Here is a 14,720-nt window from a genome sequence, read left to right as displayed (position 1 = left end):
GCTTTTAATGACTACATAATGTGAGTTGTTTTTAATGGGACATGTTCCTCATTAAACTAGCAGAGCTAAAAAGTTAGCTGCACTAAAAACTTGGAAATATGGTAAAATAAGGATGATGTCTGATGAAGAGCTGAGGTCAACTAGCTCACCTGAAACACATTAAGTTATTTTATTTTGTGGTGGTGAGTAACGCAAAAACAATCACAGCGTGCCAGCTCCACTTGAGTCAGGGCTTAGCATAAAAACCCCCAAAACAATGGAAACTGTCATAATGTTAGTGGAGCTGAGCAGTGACCTATAAAGCTGACATCAGCTCTGGCTGAAAGTAGAAAAAACTGCTGACATCAGCTCTGGCTAAAAGTAGAAAAAACTGCTGAAGACCGAGTCTTCAGAGCAGTCTGAACCTGGTTGTTTTTGGTTTACCTTATTATTTGACACTTCAGCCACCCTTCATGTAAACATCCACCACTATATATATGATTGAAAATAAGAAAGTGCATAATAGATCCCATTTAAGTTTAAAATGTTGGATTGGATGAGCAGACTCATTTACGCAGCAGTGAACAGTGAATGAAGTGTACACTTATGACCCTGCTCTTTCACACAGAGACAGATTAACTTATCATATTTATCAACAAACAACAACCTCATTATCACCCACATCAGCAGCTGCACTTAATACACATCTTGTTAAGATATACAGCACAGAGTTACCAGTTTATACAGTTCACCAAATTAATAATTGCATTGTGCTTTAGTGGTATTTAGTGGTAAAGTTTCTGCAACCCCTTCCCCTTTTGTGACGGAGAACCTACAGTGGCTGGAAAACATCCAAGATACGTAAAAAGTCCTCTCTAAAACCAGAGTTTGATTTATCCATTCTGGGCTACTGCACTACTGACACATAGCAGTGCAACATAGCTGACTCCATGGAAGAGGACCTGATCCATACGTAGATACTCAGATAATGAAAATACAACAATTCACTTTTCAGGTGATCATACACTTAAACATACTTATGATTACATTAAATTTCTGCCAACGCCATTCTACTAGATGCCGCTAAATTCCCCACACTGCACCTTGAATGTCTAATTGGCTCTGTCTATATTTTATGAGGCATTAATGATAAAAGTAAAAACTTCTACCAGCATACTTTGATATCAAAATGTGTGAAGTTACACAAAATGCGTAAAGGTTGGCTAGTCTGCAGTTACTCAGAAAATAAATCAATAAACAATCATAACCACTACTATCAACAACAATCAACAAGGCCCTACCATGACCCAGAAAATGGGCTCCATCCACAGTTTGAATCGGGCATCCCTCCCATCTTTCATATACTGCCATCTTCTTAGTAGCCTTTGCCCAGTCCAGATATTTCCATTCCTCTGAGGGGCTGTCAGTCATCTTAAAACTCACGTCTCTGAGGCAACCAGAGAAGCCCTGACGCATCAGCTGGGCATCACCTGGTGAGACAGAGAAGAGTAAAAACCACAACTGTCACTCAAAAAGTTATCAGCTAATGTTTCCAAACTGCCCTAAAATACTGCATTCATGTTCAAAAGTTGTCAATGGCAATTGCACAGCTATTCATAAGGATGACCAGGATTTCCAAGCATCAATATCTGAACATGAGACAAAAAGACAAATTAAATAATTTCATAAAGATAGGAAGTTTAAAGGTAGGAGGTTGATCTAATAGTACTGATGTTGGAATTCTTCTGTGTGACAGTAGCTACTGAATTATACTTGAGGAGATAAGATAATAAACCTCTTTGTAATCCTGGGCCATAACACTACCTGCCTCATGGAAAAGATTGAAGAGATTGAGAAAATATGGATAATCAACATTATTATGAACAATAATAATAATGATATTTAAAAAGACAGAGTGGTTAGGGATGGACTCACCTGAATCCTCTCTTAGCAGAGTGAAGTCTTTAGGCAGCCCCCCAATGAAGACCCCTGTGTTCTCACCAATAATGGTGCTGCCACTGGAAGCTGATGCACTACCTGGTGATGGTGGTGGAGTGGAGTGGAAGCGGGATAGGGATGTTACATGTAAATGTGTGGGACAAAGCAATAGTGTGGAAAGAGGAGGGAATAAAAGAGAAAAGATAAAATCAGAGCCTTTTGGGAAAATTAATTAAAATGATTGGCGAGAAAGAGAGAGATATAGCAGAATGACTGAGACTAACAGTGTGTCTACACAGAAACAGTTTCAGTTGCATTTTTCAGTCGTCCATCTCGCTCTCTTCAATACACAGATTGCATAACAGCTCACATTTCATTCATAGTATATGCAGGTAAATGTGACTCAAAGCATTATTTTACACTTCTATATATTTGCATTTTGTGTGTTGGGCTCTGAGTGCTGCCAAAATACAGGTGACCTACACTCAATACTGTGCCTGAACGCACCTTGTGTAGACACAGTAGTTTCACATAGTTTCTGATGATGCTATTCTGTAGCTATGGTAAGTGAGAGGAGGGTTCATGCAGTTTCTCCCCGGACTTATCCAGAAGGAAAGAGAATGAATAAGAAAATTAAGCGTGTTTCTGTTTTTGTGAAGCAGTATTTTTCTCATCAGACACAGAGTGACTAGGATTAACCTGGCTAATACCTCAACAGCTGGGGGATTTATATACAGAGAAACAGACACACGCACTTGTCTGTCTCACACACTATGCACCCCCAAGCACATGTCTACATACTTGCAGATGAACATAAATACACTTGCATTAACATCTATGCACCTACACAAAGGGGAGATAACACACCGTGGTCAGTATGAATATGAGAAGAGTTACCTCTGTATTGATTGTTTACAACGATTGTTCCCACGGCCCCTTGCCTTGTTGCTATGATGCTGTGCCATTGTCCATCATTGTAGCGGCGTCCTCCATCACCCTGTACACTCACAGCCACCGCTGAGCCCTACACAAACAAACACATGCACACATAAACCCACAATAAAGGCAAGAATTTAAACACATATACATTAATAGTGTTGGGAGGACACGCAATTGACTTATACTAATTTCCTAACTCTGATCTGAGGTCTGACGACTATGTGTCTATAGTAATAGTAATAATTGCTAACCTAAGTCTAAGACGTCCTCTGGCTCTAAAGAGACCACTTTTCAAATCACAGTGTAATCAAAGATGCTTACATTGTGTGATTTTAAATGATCTCTTCTTTATCCCTCTCTTGTGTGAACAAGATTAGACATTAAGGATCGATGACACACATAATACGCACACCAGCATCCAAAAGGACATGAACACGCACTTACAATCATCAAAGTGTTGTTACAAGGCTTTCTGCTCCCTATTAAGTATGACATCATTGTTGTGATCAGCTTTTAGCAAGTTACAAAGAGTAATGTAGTAAAACATGAGTAACAGATAAGCTCACACTCACAAAAATGCACTGACAATATGTATCTACACACACACACACACACACACACACACACACACACACACACACACACACACACACAGTGATGAAGATTTAATGATGAGATCAATAAATGAATGAATGCCAGAGTATATCAGCCTCTGACATCTTTACTACCACTGCTGGACAGCTCTACTTAACAAGACAACACATGAGGAGTCTCTCCTCCTCTTTCTTTTACACATATACACAAACAAACCCATTTCAATTCCTTGCCTGGGAAACACTGAACTCTCTGAAAAACTACTACTAAAGAGTGCTTTAGCAAGGCATTTAAAATATAACTACTCAAGGAGATTTGTTTGACTGGCAGAAGACTAGTTAAGGTTTGAGGCCCGAAATATGAACTACCCAAGCTTATGTAAATGCTGTAAAGCTGATTTCATGCATTGATGCAACCTGCATCAACCTGAGTGTCACCTGAAAATTCTTAAGGCAACGTAAGCACAAGCTAGAGTCTGTGTGCTGGAGCCAGGGTCCCAACAGACTGAAACAACAAGAGGAAGCTGACCCTTTTGTTTTGGGTTCACTTCCGCTCAAAACAACCATGCTGACCAGTTTGACAAAGCTCAAGCTGAACTTTGTCACCTCTTGATTCAGACAGGAATGCTCTGTTCTTCCTCCATGAGCAATTCAAAGGCTGCACATCACATTGTCTGTGTTTTCTTTTTTCCTGTCTTTAGTCCACAGATGCAATGTTTGTTTACTACTGTGTTCACAGGAACACTCTTATTAGCTCTAAGTAAAATTTATCAACTTAACTGGTGAGTAAGAGTGCATGTTGAGCATCTGTGTTTCCACCAGCTGGGCCAGGTTTACAGCTTTATACTTGTGTGAATTGACTGAATCTGTATGTGCTCAGAAAAACCTTCCCATCAAATGATAAATGGATTAACCTTAAAAATGAATAAATGAAAATAGGAAGTTTAAGTTTACACAAAATGTTTTACAATTATGAAATACAATTCCAGGAAAAATATGGACAGAAACTACATGAGTATCACCTTCTTCTGTCTTAGCCATGGTCTCTCTCTCTTTATCTCTCTCTCTCTCTCTAACACACACACACACACACACACACACACACACACACACACACACACACACACACACACACACACACACACACACACACACACACACACACACACACACACACACACACACACACAATTGAATTATCACAGGGGAGTCACTTTCAGTTTACTAGGAAACACAAAGTATAAATTGAAGCCCTGTCACCCACGATGTGTAGAAAGAGTAAATAGTTGGATGAAACACACACATCACTTAAGTCCACTTCTGATGGTGGTGTCATCATTATAGCTTTCACTGGAGTTGTACAGCGCTGGACATGTGAGACTCCAATGTTCAATCTCTTTAATATACAGTGTGTGATACTGGAAGCTCATACACACACACCTACACACACACCAAATAAATAGCTCTTATCCAAAGTGCTGCCCCCATGACTTTCCCAGGTATACTTGGCAGCCCCCTGCACAATGTGAGCATATGTGTTTGAACAAAAATTGCATGTATTTAAGAGTATGCGTGTGTGCTTTTATTTGTCTGAAGGCAATCTCTTATAGCTATAGACAGGAGACAGACACTGGATGAAGTATGTCTTAAACTGAAATAGTTTATGTCAGTAAGCAAACTCCGAAGCTTTGGTTGATCTTGTCTTGTGAAAAGGATTGTTTTTTGAGTGCTCCTGATCTTCAATGTATGTGTGTGTGTGTGTGTATGTGTGGCAGCTCACACATGCACATATTTATGAGCATATCACTTTCCTGTGTCATGCTAAATTACCCCCCCTGCACTGGTAATCCCATTAGGCTAGCTCAACAGGCTAATAGGGGGAAGTAATGGGCCCAGCTATATGTATCTAGGGGAACACTAATAAGCCATGACACCACTCCCACTGTTAATTACCCCAAACTAGCCTAAACAAAGGAATCAACCCAGTTGGAGAAGACATACACATACGGCAGAGCACATAACCACAGACAGACACATTAACATGGATCTGTTCAGTTACATACACAGCTAATTCCCATAGTGACATTTTGATAAGTATTAGATACTGAAACTGATGAGTAGAGAAAGAGGAAGTGTGTATGTGTGTTTTTGTTTGAGTGAGTAATTAGTTGGTGGCCTCATGGAAGTATGTGTAATCATCTCCCATCATCACTTTCATCATCGGAGCCGTTGACTCTTTAACCCCTGTACATGTCTGTATGGATGGATAAGGGACGCAGGGCTGTGTGTGTGTGCAAGGGTGCAAAGCTTAATTAGCTTGCAATTGGTATTCACGCGTGGTGACTGCAGGGAATGAGTTAATTGCAGTCCAATTCAAACGTTGACACACTTTCAAAGTTTTTTCCCTTATAACTGTCTCCATGACAGAAACCAATGAGGGGCTACAGATCCCATTTATTAGATGAGAGCAAGTGAAAGAGGAAAGAGAAGAAAAAATAGAGAAAGACAGAGAGACAGCTGAATCAGACAAAAAAAAGACAGGTGAAGGTGAGCATGTAAGTAAAGTGATTAGAATGAAATAATAATCTAAGAAACAAAAACACATGAGTGTGGATGAAAAAGATTTGTGAAATGGGAAACCAAAGTGGATGAAATGTCCTATAAGACAGCAGTCCACTCCAAACTACATAAAATGTTGGTATATATTCTGCTATTGTGTCAATTAAAGTAAACTTGCTGCAACTCCACATGTTTGTTTAAAGGGGTCCAACCTAGATGGAGATGCTTCTAACACAAGTTCTACAAGTTGCTTTAGACTGCATTCAGACCAAAACCATCCATGCATTAAAACAGTGCAAGGCCGGGGCTGCACTGGTGATGGCACATTGTTTATGGTACTGGTGAGACAATGAAATATGATCCAGCAAGTTCAGTTGGAGCTTGGGTTTAAACACTGCACAGAAGCTTATTATACTCATAGACCAGATTTTACAACTCTGTTATCATGGTGTTATCGTTGTCCCCATTCAACTGAATGAAGGAAATTATCATCAATTTCCCTCTTACTTTTAAAGAAAAATGCTAAATTTGGCTGATGTTGACATCTTCCTGACCCCTTGTGCTCACGTTCTTCAAAAGAATAAAAATATTACATACCTGTGGGTCAAACAAGAAGTAAGGACGTCCATTTTTCATCTGAATAGCCAGGAACTCTTCCTGATTTCCTGGAGAGAGGGCACAGAGTAGCAGACCATCGGGGGATCGAGTCTTGAAACTCAACTCAACAGCTGGTGTGTTTGGAGACGGAGAAAAAGAGAGAGAAAGAGGGAGGGGAAAAAATGTAATTTATTACCAGGAATGGACAAAACCTCGAACAACACTTTCACACACAATATATATATCTTTGTAAACAAAAGGATCAATATACAAAATAATTAAAATTAAGCACCCAAGTATGCATCTTTTTTTTTTTTTAAGGTTTTATTGTATCAGTATCAGTAGACCGACAGGAAACATGGGAGAGAGAGGGGGGTGCGACATACAGCAAAGGACCTCCGATCGGGATTCGAACCGGGGTCGGCTGCGTATATGGCATGCACTCTAACCACTCGACCACCTGCGCGCCAGAGTATGCATCTTTTAAGGCTTAAAACAGCATTATGAACTCTGATGGACCCATTCGGGCTGAGTTTTGTGAGCTGCTATTGTTTTTTGTTTATTTGGATCCCCATTAGCTGTTACCAAGGCAACAGCTACTTTTCCTGGGGTCCATGTTAAAATAAATACAACCAATTGCTATCAGAGGTCAGTAAAATATATTTAGATATGGGAAAGCACCCAGAATTTACCATCCAACTTAAAGAGACGAATGATCCAGGCCTTGTCGTAAAAATATGATATGTCATAAAAGTGGCAAATTAAGATAAGATAATCAAATACAATGTTTGTATGCTTCTTTCTTTTTCCACCAGGCTTTTTTCAAAGTTGCATGGGGAACCCCTCAACACTAAAGGGATAATATAACCCTAGGCCTACTGCTGTCTTCAGTCTATTAGAGAGCTTTTAAGTCAAGCATACTGCACAATATATGCCTGTTAACATGTTAAAAAAAGAGAGAAAGAAGGGATGTATTTCTTCTTACATCTCCATCAAGTTCACTGTTTCCCAACTTCACAAAGGCTCTAAGCTGACTTCATTTCCACTATAAGCCAACCGTCGAGGATAATCTTACCAGTAAGTTACTTCAGGGAAAACATGAACCTCAGAGGGAAAGCTTGAGTAGACAGACTTGCTTCCACAGTTTTAACAGCCCTTGTGTGTAATCACTTGCTTTTATCTCTTAAAACCAGAATATTCCATTTTAAATCATAGGGATGATACAGTAATTAAAAGACAGAGTGGGGTCTCCTTAAGATACAGATTTGAATGGAAATACAATAAATGGAACTGTTGATGAAATGGAAATGTAACTGAATCCTAATATTATTTAAGCTCATGCAAGTTTCACTTTAAATCAGAATACTAAAGGTAACGGATTAGGGTGAGACACTACAGCTTTTAGCCCATTACACACCTACATTTTTAGTTTACTGCACAATATTGCTCTATATGAAGGTTTGTGGTTAACATCAGACAGACTTGTTAAATAAATCCCCAAAAAAACATTTAAATGTTTGAATATCTGAAGTTAAACATAGGAGGATAGGAGGTACCACTGTAGGAGATGTAGTCTCATAGCTAAGTAGTATGTGATGACTGATGAAGGGGCCCAGGTGATATGGACTGACCATTGCTCAGAGTAGAATGAATAGGGACGTACATAGAGCCAGTAGTCAGAGTTCACAAGCCAAAAGGAGCTATTGACAGACTCTTCATGTCTTCACAGGAGACTGTAACCCTGTTTACTGCACTTAATGTTATTGTTCGTGAAACTTAAATATCCCGTTACACCCTGAATACATTTATCAGTGGGCCAATATGTTGACTTTACTGACACAGAAGACAAATAAATCCATATGTCACCTATGTTTTTAATGACACTGTTATTAGGTGGCTTTCGGATGCCAACAGCAGCTATGTGTTGAGAGGCACCTGTTGGGGCAGCTAATATAAAGAGTAGACCTCAGAACCTTCTGTATTACAGTATATTGTACATAATGTTGGGACGGGCCAAAGAATTCAGCTGAACTGAACTTTCAAATCAAACAAAAAAGCTAATTTTGAAAAAGCCAGTTTAGTTTTCACAAACTTTATCTATATTGTTGAAAAAATCACTTGTGTTGACAACATATATCAACAAGGATATATGTGATTATGTCTACAGATTTATTGTGTAGTCCCTCTTTAATGCATACTGTGAATCAAAGCAAGCCTCCGCAATGTGGGAAACTTGTGGGTTCTGAGACCAGAACATCTAACACACACACACACACACACACACACACACACACACACACACACACACACACACACACACACACACACACACACACACACACACACACACACACACACACACACACACACAAAAAACTGAGAATTCCACCATCGTGCGGTGCTGTCATGTTACTGTGGATCAGAGACTGGATCTTAATCCACTACTAGATCCACAAAGTGACACAGAGCATGCGGTTTTATGTGTGTCTGCGAATATGTGTGCGTTTCTTCAACTCTATCTGTCTCTGAAGGAAAGAGAAGTGTGGGAAGATCTGAGGAGTTGAATGGAGGCAGTTCAGGGTTCATCAGAAGCCAGTGTTAGCAAAAATAATTAGAGAGTGAATTTACTTAACATGGTAAGAAGTCAAACAGTTACATGGCCAGCTCAAGATGAATACAGAGTACCCACTTCAAGCTTCCAATTTCACATTATTTTTAATAAAAAATATGTTTTCCACGTTCTTACCTCAGATCTATTTTTACTGGGTCAATTGTTACACAGTGTGTTCTAGTAGTAGCTACTGATCAATTGTATTTATGGAGCCAAAAGTCACAAATGAATCTCAGAGCGCTTTACAATTTATAAAACATACATCCTTAGAACACGTGTGCCCATATACACATACAGTAACAAACATTTTCAGATCGTGTGTGGGTCTGGCCAACTTCTAGGTCACATAAGCAGTGTCACATAAGCACTGTAACTGGACCTCTAGCAGATGTTACACAGCTGAGAGGTGAATACATGAATGTCAGAAATTAGACAACCCACCATCTCCTTAGATCCTCTGTAAGGAGTAATCCTAGCAAATACTATGGATGTCAGTTTCAGTGTATGTAATGTTATACATAACAGTGTCTTTTACTAATTATTTTTTACTCTTGTGTAACATACATCAAGATATGGCTTTTAAAGATGTCCAGGTTTGCCATTTCCATGTCACTCTAGGATACAACTGAATAAGAGTGCAAGATGTTCCTAGTAGGAATGAGAAAATGAATGAAAGCCTGTGTATCTAGGCTCTAGAACAATGCACACATATACTGTAATGATTATCAATAGTAAAGAAAATCTAAACTTTTGATCCAGTTAATGATCTATAAACAGGTCAACAAGTGCAAAGTAGCATACAGTTAAAACCAGACATAGATGCTCTTTACATCAGACCTGCATTCTGTACATAGTGCAGGCATGTGTCATTTACATTCATGACCTTGTCATCAGAGAGATGAGTGAAGTCATGACAGATACCTGACATTACATTATCCCCCTTTAACCTTCTCTCTCTGTCACTCTCCTGATCTCTTGTGCCTTCTTTTCTTTTCTCCCTCGGCTTTTAACCTTCCTCTTCTTTTTCTTGACCTTTTTATTCTCCTTTTCTCCACCTATTGCCTCCTCTGAATATTTTTTCTTTCACTCCCAACTCTGCTGACCCCTAATGTATCCTACATTTGTTATAACTCTGGTGTAAACAGCTATCCATTGTGAAACAGACTTAAGCTACCATTACACCATGCTTTATAGTGAATGAAGACCTATGAGGTACATTGTCACATACACACTCACAACCAGTCATGTACAGTACACAGAAGACAGGGCCATGGGACCTGGACATCAGTGCTATTTATGCTTCAGCACAAATCTTCATATGCATTTTACACAATTCAAAACAGTTATGTGCAGTGATCAGACATTAAATGCGAAATGGTGATGCATTATAACTTGGTATATCTTCATATAAAAAAAGCTTTTACAATATCCTGAACTTTGCTGCAATGCACTGAGCTTCTCTCCACTGTTTCAGGTAAACCCAGTGCTCCAGAAGCTCCATTGTGATTTTCCCTAAGTCATGCTGTGTTTATGAGGAAAGCACTCTGAATAAACTATGCAAGTATACACGTTAGTCAACTTTAAGGTTCGGTTATATAATTCCCAAATAGTAGTAATGCTTTAACAAACAACTATAATTGTTCATCTGATCTTGTTTGCAATGGCAGGTAGGTCAATATGTCTATAATTGTGTTTACATGTATACAGCATGCCCTGTACTGATCTTTGTCTTACAAAGAATTGAGCATTTTGTACATTCATTATGTGGTTATTATAAGTTATTGAAGAGATACACAGACAGATGATAATTTAAATGGAAAACCAATGAGAAGTGGCTTAATGATGTTTTGGGCCACCACGTGTTGCCAGACCAGCTTCAATGACAGTCTCTGAACTCTACTGGTGGAATGAACACCATTCTTCCAAAAGATATTTCTTCATCTGGAGAGTGCAGTCTAACATGTCAGTCCAAAATCTTCCAAAAGTATTCACTGAATTATATCTATCAATAAAGCCAAATGAAATCAACCAGTTAACTAAACTACAAACATGCCTTAAGGACATAAAGGCCAAGATGACCTGCAACTTCCTGTTATTAAACTCAGAAAAAACTGAAGTTATTGTGCTTGGCCCTTAACACCTTATAAATCAAATCAAATGACATAACTACTCTGGTTGGCATTACTTTGGCCTGCAGCACCACTGTAAGGAACCTAGGAGTTATATTTGATCCTAACCCTAACCCGGATCTGTCCTTTAATTCCCACATAAAACAAATCTCAAGGACAGCCTTCTTTCATCTGTGTAATATTGCAAAAATCAGACACAACCTGTCTCAAAATGATACTGAAAAAGGAGTCCATGCATTTGTTACTTCTAGACTGGATTATTGTAAGTTATCACTAGGCTGTGCCAACAAGTCTCCAGCTGGTCCAGAATGCAGCTGCTCGTGTTCTGACAAAAACTAGAAAGAGAGATCATATTACTCCCATTTTGGCTTCACTGCATTGGCTTCCCGTAAAATTTAGAATAGAATTTAAAATCCTTCTCCTCCCTTTCAAAGCTCTTAATGATCAGGCTCCATCATATCTTAAAGAGCTTATAGTACCATTTGTACCTACTAGAACACTGTGCTCCCAGTATACTGGCCTACTTGTGTTTCTAGTATCTCTAAAAGTAGAATAGGAGGCAAAGCCTTCAGCTAAGCTTTCCTTTTTGATAAAGCTTATAGTTAGGGCCACCCAGGCCTGTCCTGGTCCAGCTCTTAGTTTATGCTGCTATAGGCTTAGACTGCCAGGGGACTCCCACTCCCATGATGCACTGAGTCTCTCTCTCTCTCTCTCTCTCTCTCTCTCTCTCTCTCTATCTCTCTCTCTCTCTCTCTCTCTCTCTCTCCCCATCTATCTCCATCTATCTATATCCATAGCATTCATGTACTATTAATGCATTCAATAACCTAAACTTCTTCCCCGGAGTTGTCTGTGCTTTCTCGTCTCACAGGTAATCTGGGCCTGTAGACGCTTCATTGTTGATTTTCATTGTGCTTCTCTCCTCTATCCTTCCTTTCTCTCCTCTCAACCCCAACCGGTCGAGGCAGATGGCCACCCACTTTGAGTCTGGTTCTGCCTGAGGTTTCTTCCTGTTAAAGGGGAGTTTTTTCTTGCCATTGTTGCCAAGTGCTTGCTCATGTGGGAATGTTGGGTCTCTTTAAAATTAAAACCTGAAGAGTACGGTTTAGAACATGCTCTGTGTATAAAGTGCCTTGAGATGACTTTGTTGTGATTTGGTGCTATACAAATAAAGATTGATTGATTAAAGATTGAGTGGTGTATTTCTCACAGATCTGAATGCAGATGTCACTTTAGTCACTGTTCCTCTTGAAACACCAGCCAGTTGAGTCAAATTTGCGACTGAAGCTTCTGCCATCTGTGCCCCAACAATGAGCCCTCTCATAGTCACTTAGATCTTTTCCTCCTGCCATCTTGATACAAAATCAGAATCCTGGGCCTGCTCAACATGTTTATGCATGCCACAGAGCATGCCACAGAGCATGATTGCATAACAAATGCACCTGTATGGACGCATCTGCATTTGTTATGTTTCTTTACTAATTTATTCAGGTTTTCCCTTTAATTTGCCACCTGTCTATATGTAAGGAAATAAACGACTGTTGTTGTTTGCATATAATATAAAGTATCTTTGTTTGAGTCTGTGTGATAGGGAGGGACAGACTGTCAACACATGCTTGGGTAAGGTGTTTGGCCCAAATGTACGGCATCTAAGTGACACTGCTCGTGCTCAGCATTACTTTGTTCAGATTTCCCCACAGGACTTGTGCTACTTCACACTGACAACCACTTTGGAGCCATCAACAAACAGACCTGAGCACACATCATGACAGGTGTCTCTGTTACACATACAGAGTGCATGCAAGCACACACACACGCACACACACAAACACTTGGACGGTGCAGTCACACACACACACACACACACACACACACACACACACACACAGCATATACCAGCATGCATTTGGTCGACTGAGAACACAAACCAAAACCTCACACATGCTCAAACACGTGCACACAAACACTTATCCATTCTTTTTATGTGTGTGCTTAATATCAAACAATTAATAAATTGACAAATCATAGGAAAAAATATGTAATATAGTACACTGTATAATGAACTTGAAGTATAAGGGTGTGGAGTTAGAAAGAAGTGATGCAAAAATGAGACATGATCAGAATTTGACTTTTCTTATTAGGCAGAGGGAAGAGCAAAACTTGTCTTACACAGTGCACTAAAAGAATGCCATGGGGCCATTAATATAAAGTGTTTATTCCCAGTGGATGATAAATGTGCTCAACAAGCTGTCAAATTGATTATGGATATTGTTGGGGTATGGTTGACATTTTGGCCTAAGAGTAGTGAATCATCATGTTTTATCTAAATCCTTATCCTCTGGGGAGCATACATGTGCTCAGGGCAATCTGCTCATTGTATTTTCATATTTCATGTAGTGGAAATTTTGGGCTGGATAATAGCCATAGAATAATGGTCAAAGGTTCTCTGTTTGACTGCTCGCTCATTTGTTATGAAAAATGTTGACAAATTTGACTTGACAGTAGAGATGGACAAAAGTTGACTGAGTCACAAAAAGCAAAGAGAATACAATTCCACAGCAATTTGGCCATTAGATATGAAGATCCTGCTGAGGGCAAGGAGCTGAGCACATTGATCAACCAACAAATCTACTGACCAAATAACATTACCATCCCTCTAGCCTAGAATGTGTTGTGCAAAATAAACATTTTACATGTTGTAAATTCTTAATTCTCAGCTGTGGCTCAGGTGATAGATCAGGTCGTCTATTAATCCCCAACTCCTCCTGTCCACATGTTCAAGACATTGAACCCCAAATTGCTGTGCTCAACTCCCCCAAGTTCTGTGTCACTCTGTGTTGGAAGGCCCTTCCATCTTTGTAATTTTCTTGGACAGGGGTGGTATTATTTTTAAAGTGACAAAAGAAATGTGGTGACCTGAAAGTTTCTCTGAGCCCGTTTTTAGATTTTTAGGGGTGGGCCTAAGATCATGATTTGTGACATCAAATCTAGCTTGGAAGCCAATCCTGGTCCAATGTAAAGACAAATATTCATTAATTTGGAAATCAGTAGCATTTGAGCATCTCTGTGCACCACTGTTTTGAGAAATGTGTCAGCCTGTGTGTCGTTGCCTGGGAAACTCTTGTTAGTGTTGCTCTGTTAAAGATAGGGTAGTGTGTCATCCGTGTATATAGTGAGTGAGTGAAGCAGAGGAAAAGGTTGGCAGTAAGTTGTCAATCTGGTAGTGAATGTACAGTGGACTACAGTGTGACAGTTAATAAATGCTGCAGCTTTTCGAGACAAAAAAAGTTATGTCTGTTGTTTCTTCTTTGTGCTGGAAAGGTGGAGGGAGTTAGCGCCAAAGTTAGCAACAGTAGGTTAGCCTAACCTAAAGAT

At 39.5% G+C, this 14,720-nt stretch overlaps 1 protein-coding gene across 1 annotated transcript in view; it reads right to left on the bottom strand.

The window, feature by feature from the left end:
- The window catches only part of ush2a (Usher syndrome 2A (autosomal recessive, mild)), a 208,947-nt gene that overhangs the window by 119,922 nt on the left and 74,305 nt on the right, over window positions 1–14,720 (bottom strand). Inside the window, exons 29-32 of the mRNA XM_053317023.1 lie at window positions 6,606–6,736; window positions 2,815–2,941; window positions 1,915–2,016; window positions 1,281–1,469 (exon numbers count right to left, since the gene is read on the bottom strand). Coding sequence (XP_053172998.1) covers window positions 1,281–1,469; window positions 1,915–2,016; window positions 2,815–2,941; window positions 6,606–6,736 — 549 coding nt within the window. The remainder of the gene's footprint in view (window positions 1–1,280; window positions 1,470–1,914; window positions 2,017–2,814; window positions 2,942–6,605; window positions 6,737–14,720) is intronic.

The sequence above is a fragment of the Scomber japonicus genome, chromosome 1, assembly GCF_027409825.1.
Source record: "Scomber japonicus isolate fScoJap1 chromosome 1, fScoJap1.pri, whole genome shotgun sequence".
Taxonomy (NCBI): domain Eukaryota; kingdom Metazoa; phylum Chordata; class Actinopteri; order Scombriformes; family Scombridae; genus Scomber; species Scomber japonicus.
Note: the sequence above shows the minus strand (reverse complement) of the source record. Positions and strands in the feature narration are given on the sequence as shown.